This window comes from Hakea prostrata, chromosome 2 (genome assembly GCF_041222555.1).
Source record: "Hakea prostrata isolate BN-2017 chromosome 2, UWA_Hpros_2, whole genome shotgun sequence".
In the NCBI taxonomy this organism is placed as follows: domain Eukaryota; kingdom Viridiplantae; phylum Streptophyta; class Magnoliopsida; order Proteales; family Proteaceae; genus Hakea; species Hakea prostrata.
In genome coordinates, this window is record NC_142601.1 from 23,180,501 (window position 1) to 23,188,306 (window position 7,806).

Consider the following 7,806-nt stretch of genomic DNA (forward strand, 5'->3'; position numbering starts at 1 on the left):
AGTGATATTATCCAGCTAAGAGGGGGTATAAGTGCTATTTGTCCAGTTAAGAGGGGAGGTAATTGATATTTACCCAAATAATTTTTCTTCATGAAATCCCAAAATATGGTTTGTTTGATTCACTAAAGTGAAAACGTTAGCAAACAAGTTCTCTTAAATTAAGAAAACTTATCTGCTAATGTGACATGCTAATTTTTTTATCTCATACTTTTTTTCAAAATCCCATAAAATAAGTAAAAAATTTTAATTAAAAATAACAAAGTAAACATTTTTCTACAAAATCATTTTCTTTCCTTTTCTTCTCCCACACCCATTACATATAAGGTCCACATGTTTATTTTTTTCGCTCCATCTTTGCAAACAAACAGTGCCTTAAGTACCTAGTATAACCTACAGAGCTCAATTACCTGGACAAGCACATCCATAGGGTATGTGTGCAGGGACAAAATCTGACATGTTTATAAAAACCAAGTTGAGACCTTAATTAGGTATTAGGTTTTTTTTTTTTTTTTTTTTTTGGAAGTTGAGTCTCAAAAGTTAATGGTACAGTTCATGTGAATCCAAACTCACTCTAAATCACAATTATATTTGCACAGGATAAATCTACACATGTGGAATCTAAATAATATCATGTGGGGCCAGCCGATTGTCATAAATAAAAATCGGCCAAGGCAAGGCAATACATAACAAATAATAAATGAAAAAAAAAAAAAAAAACTATGTATACCATTCAGGGCTACATAAGTATAAACCCAACAAGAAGGCAGATATGCACAAGGAAAGCCACAATGCTGGTTGGTATCAGCTCATGGCGTACATTTACAGATAAAGAGCTGCTCACACTTAGCTGTCCTTCATTCACAAATTCACCCTTTCCAGAAGTCTCAGAAACATTTACAGACAGAGAACCTGAGAAGTACAATTTTGAAATTTCAAAAGAAAGAAAGAAAGAGATCCCTAAATGATGCATCACCTTTCACAGAAGAAACATTATAGTAGACTCATACAAGGGATTTGTTAAACTTACAGTCATAATCCGTCCATCCAATCCGTTGATTCACCAGATCGTAAACAAATATCTTATCTCTTAGAGCAAGATCTGCAGGAAAGACCATGGAGAGAAAAGAAATCCAATATCATTAAGTTACAAGGCTGCACATGTTTTTCCCACCATATTTTAAAATCTTGACAAATTCCAACAAGCTTCTTCATTCATGCATCCAGAAGATATGTGTCAAGGCATACAAAAAATTAATACTAGAGCCCAATGCATCCAGGCAAGATTTGTTGGAGCTTGATTAATTTCAATTTGTTCGTCACAAAGATGATTGAGAGAATACTCCCAGCTTCAGGACAGAAAGTAATACTGAAATAAAAACTAAACACAATTTGTAGCTGGAAAACAGGATCCAGGCAGGCAGGACTTGTCACCAAAAGGGTAAGAAAAGGTCCAGCAGAGTATTCTTCTCCTCTTTACTGTCGAAGAAACTTTTAGATATTAAAAAGGGCTAAGTAGGAAGAGTTCTGGTCTGTTGGTCTCAGGCATTTGGGATCAGACATTAAAATCAACTTTCATTAGTCTACTGTGTTCTTTTGGTTCATTCTTAGGGTTTGTTTCCCATACTCACCCCACTACCCATTGAAGTGCAACCCACAACTGTTTTATAATAAATTTCCAAGAAATGCTTTCGTCATTTATTCTGAACAGTCAAAAGGTGTCAATAGTCCATGATAGGATCTAATCGCCAACAGTTTGGTTTGACCTCAAAATTCTACCAGATACCTAGATAAATCATTCAAAGATATGCTCCTTACATTGTGCATGAATCAGAGGAATCCTAAAATTTCTCCTATTTTATGTCTGCTCAAAATCACTTCTGCAGTATTTACACAACAGATTTAGAAAGACATGTATATCTCAAGATATGAACGAAGTTTTACCACAGCAAAGAAGTGTCTTTTTTTTTTTTTTTTTTTTTTTTGGGGGGGGGAAGTAAGAAAGCACAGACACTCACTCATTGATCTACACAATCCTTACAAATTAGACATAGATGTCCAGTAAACAGGGGGAAAAAAACTCATAAAATCCACATAAAGGTTTATAGAACTAATTTATTATTATTTTTTTGGTGGGGGGGGGGGGGGACAAAAAAAGGAAGAACTAAGCATTTGGTCAAGTATAAAGTTTTATCTACAATTCCAAGATAAATCATTCATGAATTGTACATAATGTAAGTACTGCAGTTAAATACATCTAAGAAAAGGTAACAAAATCATATTCAATAGTATAATGCAATTGAAAAAGCTAATCAAAATGATAACTTGTAGTTGCAAGCAAGAGATGGACAACAAAGACAAAAGCATCAACCTATCCCCAACACTCAAAACACCAATGTCTGATCAGGCCAAATTTAATGTCATATATACCAATAACCATGATAATTGGTGGTCCAAAGTCGGTAGAGATGCATCCCATGAATGCACAAGTGGTGGAAAAACTCTGCATTTGAAATATAAAGAATTAAACGATAAAAACTTCTGGTCTAGGATCATACCTCCTAAAATTGTCATCGAGATATCTGACACTCTTTGGAAGCCAATGCACCATAATTCAGTACCATCCTGTCACAACAAAGTTCATTGAATCTAGCCAAGCCTTTCCAATGGCAAAAGTAAAATAACTGAGATACTTACTCAGAAGCATCTAAAACTATAAAACAGGAAAGTGGACAAGTTGAAAGACTCACAACATAGCCCTCTTGTACAAGATATTCCACTGGTCTGAGAACCATAGTTGCCCCACCCTCAAAGTTGAAAGTGACCAAAGGAAATATTTCTTCAACACTGAACCCAGAAGAATACATTCAAATGTTAGTATAACTAGTATGCTGTCAGAACATCAAAGCAATAGCCCTAATTGTAGCCTAAGCAATGGCTGAATGCATTTGATAGTCTTCTTGTTTGCCTGAAGGGATTGGTAAATTGAGTATAAGATCTTTCTAGGTGTGCTTACACAAGTAACTTTAGTTCAATCTGTAGAGCAGGGAGCATGAACTAGCTTGTCACTATAAGGCACATTTGTCAAACAAATGACCATATTTATTTTTATTCTTGTATTTTTGCATAAACAATGAATATAGCATCAGCTAGAGGTATAGACCACTGCTTGGTTATGTCACATAATGAAAAGTTTTGGCAGAAAACAAGTACTAGAGATAAAACCTGTTGGAGATGAGGTAACATGGAGTTCCTTTGGAATATAAGCGACGGACAGATTGAGAAACTGCGTTACTTATCTGCAGAGCAAGAAAATGTACTTCAGAGGTAGAATATTATTCTATTATATGAGCAAACTTCTAGACCTTTCAGAGATGCCGAAGACTTTGAAGAATAACTGAGAAAAAAGAATGCATTTTTATTACATGTTTAAAGAACCTATCACAAGAGTAAGCTCATGTTGAAGTAAACTAAAGATCCAGGAAACTATTACCACTATAACTTACTGCACTGACAAACGGGTCGTAAGCTCCTCCTGCAAGATACGCCAAAGTTGTTCCAGAATCAATTATTGTTCCTTGGTTGCTTGATGTTCCAAACACTGCTGGATCAATGGGCAGTATTTGCCCATTGACAGCAATGCTCTGCAAATTCACATTATAATGAGGCCTGAAAGTTCACAGCAGAAAGCATTTCAAACTTGCAGCAAAAACACTAGCCAGTAAAATGAAACAATTTGTGCCATTAGTAGAATTATGTGATTCATAACTTGACTCCATAAAAGTAAAAAGGGAGGGGATTTGTTTTACTGGCTTCCATTTTGTAAGGAGTCTCAATAGACATATGTTCGCCTTGTAATTATATTCCTTCTTTGTCATATATATATAGTTTGACCTCAAAATTCTCCCATTATACTCCTAGTTCTTTCTTTAGTTTTAGACAGCCGGCTTACATAAAATTTTCAGGTTTTCAGCTTCTGTCATTGACTACATTTTATAGCTTCATGGAATAGAACATTACACCATTGAAAAGAGACCTGGATGAAATTGTACTAAAGTTTTTCTACCAGATATCCATGGATAAGTGGAAAGCCAAAAAAGAAAAATTAAGATGTTTCAAGAGTATTGAAGTTACATATATAAGGAAGTTATTTCAACTAAGGGAGGGTGGCATTATAAAACCTGTGACATTCAGCAAGGTGGCAAGAATAGGTTTGAGTCTGGAAACAATCTCTCTACGAAAGCAACGCCAGGGCTGCATACATTATGACCCTCCTCAGACCCAGCAGTGGTGGGAACCTCATGCATTGCACACCATTTTTATCTCTTTCATGTATGGCCAATCAAGGAAAAGAAGAAAGATTTATCATAAGTTAATCTTATTTCCAACAGGTAAGATTAACTCAACTTATCTTTCTCAAAGAACAACCATTGTTAACAACCTCAACCTCTGTCCCATGCCCCCCTGGACACCCGCAAAAACCCAAAACAAGTTGGTTTATCAATATGAACTCTATCTCTCAACAATGTTACTCAACGATACTGAATCAGAGCCCTCTTTTTTCCTTACTGGAAAGTGACTGTGTTATAACAAAAATTTGGAGAGTACGGTACTGTTAGTTGATCCAGAAATATACATCAAATACCGGAGGGAGAAAAAAAGAGTCAATAGGATAATCATTTTGAGCAGAATTCCACCTTCCAGCCAACAACAGCCCTCTGGGGCACCCCTTAATGTATTTTCTCCTTAACTGGCTATCGCTTACAAAAAGCATAAGAGTTCAAAGTCAAGTACATACAACTTTCAACAAATTAATGCGGGGAAGACTGCCCAAGAGACCACCCAATCATCAAGGTTTACAATCATGCTTTATTAGTGGGTAGTTTGTCATACTCAAGACCATCAAAAAAAGGGTTCAGGATAGGGTTAACAAGGACAAATCTACCCAGTAAAAGTAATTATATGGTCCAAATCTTTTACAAGGATTAGCAAATTCAGAAGAGAATATCAAACTGCAAGAACAACAATTACATGTGAAAGGAAAGAAGACATACTGTGATGGAACAAGTGGAGTATATACGATATTAGGTGCCACAATCTCACCAAGAACCCATATGCCTCCTCCATTACTTGCTCCAGATAAGCAATGAGAGAAAATTTTTGGTGCAATTCCTCGTGAAGACAATTGGGAAATGACAGAAAATCTTGACTTCCCAAACCCAAAGATCCCATCAACTGCTCTATCTGACTTCGTCAGGTCTGCAGACTGGTGGTTACTACATCTGTTTTAAATACTCACATCCAATTCAGCAAGTCAAAAAAACATGGAGACTGGATTTGGGTGAAGTGAGTGGAACCCATGAATTCATGAAAAACTCACCCAAAAATGATGAGAGCAGAGGAATTTGCGATGGAAGACTCCATAGCTATGTCAAAATAAAACAAGTCCGTCACATAATAACCCGATGTTCCACTGCCATCACCATACTGGAACGAGTAACTGCATTGAGAGCCACCAGAAGAGCAGTCAGCTGCTGCCTCTTCAACAGCTAAAGAGCATGTATCAGAAGAACATGATATTGCTGAAGCTGTGGTAGAAGTGGCGGGGTCAAATGAATTGAGCTGGATCTGTAAAAGCACAATTCTGATCAATGATTTCTTCCCCTGGAACTAAAATAGAAATTGACAGAAAATGGAAGAGCAAGAAATGAATAAAATAGTTTACATTGAGTCCGCTGGATGTTGGGCAACCATCACATGGATTGCAAGCAATCCACAATATATCACTTCCAGTATCAAGCTGCACATGGAATTCTCTTGCAGGAGACCCCAATTTTACCGTCGTAAAATAAAGACTACACAATACCAAGAATCCAATAAGAAATGATCAGACTGTCAAAAATCGACAACAATTGAATAACTAAAAAAAGAAGAAAGGAAGCGGTTTGCCCCTTAAAAAGAAGAAAACAACAAGCAGTTTGCCCCTTAAAAAGAAGAAAACAACAAGCAGTTTGCCCTTTTTTCTTCCTTCTTTTGGAGTTTGGGGTTGAAGGCGAAGATGGTAATTTGGAGGTGGGAGATCCCAAGACAGAAGAACTGATTAGTGAACACATATGGAAAAGAAGAAAATCCATGAAATCTACACACTCAAGAACATCAAAGAACGATTAAATACGTAGACCAACACGAAAGAGATACCAGATAGGCATGTATTTATAAGAGCAAGAACCGAAGAGCATTAAATTCCTTTAATCTCAAAGCCACAAAAAGAACACTTGACAAGTCGCGAACACTCAGAAATAGAAAGTAGAATAACGAATCAATCAAAAACGCAAAAGCGAAATGTAAGGTAGAAAGAGTGAGAGCAAACGGAAAACCAAAATTCAATCATACAATCGAAACTGAAGGCAGTCTAACCTGAAACAAGTTGAATCTTTCAAGCTCGGAAGCTATACAGAAAAAATAAATTAATTAATTAAAGTAAATTCAGAGAATTACCCGATCGTCATGGGATTATAGGTGCCATCGACGGGAAAATTGATGACTCCACCGACACTCTGCAAGATTCGTCGATGCCTTGCCCTATCACGAGCTCGAAGCTCAGCTAAATCGACTCTATGTTTCACCGGAAAAGCTCTCTCAAGGTTCAATATCACTGGTAAACTACAGAATACCACAGCCGCCGGGAAAAACAAGGCACCCAAAGCAAAGATCAGTAACCCGGCACGAAGAAATGACGGCATTTCTCCGTTTCTAATTCTCGCTTCTCTCTTTCTCTTCTCCCCCTCCAACCTCACACTTCCAACAACACACAAACGAAACAAAAAATTTCAGAGACGAAGATCGAGGTGCGTGTCTTTCTGCATCTTTGAGGCACACATATACTCGTATATTCTCGCAACACTAAGTCTATACAGAGTCAACCGAGAAGATGAAGCGAAACTCAGAGAGAAGGAGAGAGAAAGAGAGTGTGTGTTCGTCGACGGCGAAGGGATATAGATAAACAAGGAATTCAGTTTTCAAAATTGAATTTAACGTTAGACAAATTTAGGAGTTTTCAGGGAATTTCAGTTCGTTCGTTCGCCCAAATTTCTAAACTACATTCATGTGCGTAATACGCACGCCTTCTTTCTTGGTTTAAGGTCACCTTCTTTAATCCGTGGCCCCAATGCCGGTTGGACCCACTATCAATGGGCCCAGACCAGTACATGTGATCGTACTTTTTATATTATTCACTGAACATATCTGAACCATTGAACATGTGGGTCCAGGTGAAAACGACCCTTCAAATCAAGGGAGGGCTAAATTTTTGGACTAAACATATAACGGTCCAAATAGACCAAATGAGGTAGAGATAGCATGTGGGTCCCAGTTGTGACCACAAAACCGTGGCCTATTAAACATTGCATTTGTATCCGATTAAATTAAAGAACCCACATGACAAAATCTCAGCCGGTCGATCGGGATAATATTGTATAACATCATTACTTGTCGGCTGACTCACGTGCTACTTTTTCAGCATTAGTTAACAGATCACTTCACTCTTTTCTTTTGTGATAGACTAACCAACATATGATTTTCATCAGGTGGAGGAAATCATTGGATTAGAATCTTTTGTTTTCAAGGGTCGTAGATATAAAAATTTATGATCAAATATATACTCTCCCATGGAGTTCCCATAGGCAGTGCCACATCGAGACTCGACGATCACCATGATATTAATGCTGATGTGGCTTATTTGACTTAACATGCACTGTTACCTACTTATCCACTAAATTGTTTTTCGGTTAGGTACGTAAGCAAGACCCC

At 37.2% G+C, this 7,806-nt stretch overlaps 1 protein-coding gene across 1 annotated transcript; it reads right to left on the bottom strand.

The window, feature by feature from the left end:
• Positions 1–507: 507 nt before the first annotated feature.
• LOC149024093 (aspartic proteinase 36-like) lies at positions 508–7,088 on the bottom strand. Its single transcript, XM_089144448.1, has 10 exons — positions 6,496–7,088; positions 5,723–5,852; positions 5,378–5,625; positions 5,052–5,279; positions 3,504–3,666; positions 3,223–3,296; positions 2,748–2,844; positions 2,556–2,622; positions 1,028–1,099; positions 508–909 (listed from the first exon to the last, which is right to left on the bottom strand). Exons 1-10 carry the CDS (start codon positions 6,738–6,740, stop codon positions 737–739), a joined length of 1,497 nt encoding a protein of 498 aa, XP_089000574.1. The 5' UTR covers positions 6,741–7,088; the 3' UTR covers positions 508–736.
• Between the last annotated feature and the right edge of the window lie 718 nt (positions 7,089–7,806).

Bases quoted from the DNA above. Each gene is read 5' to 3' on its own strand.
- LOC149024093 (XM_089144448.1), bottom strand. From the start codon at position 6,740: ATGCCGTCATTTCTTCGTGCCGGGTTACTGATCTTTGCTTTGGGTGCC. The intron at 5,626-5,722 runs GTAAACTATTTT...GTGCTTTTACAG, and splicing joins CAACATCCAGCGGACTCAAT to ATCCAGCTCAATTCATTTGA. The intron at 1,100-2,555 runs GTATGATCCTAG...TCTTTCCTGCAG, and splicing joins CTCGATGACAATTTTAGGAG to ATCTTGCTCTAAGAGATAAG.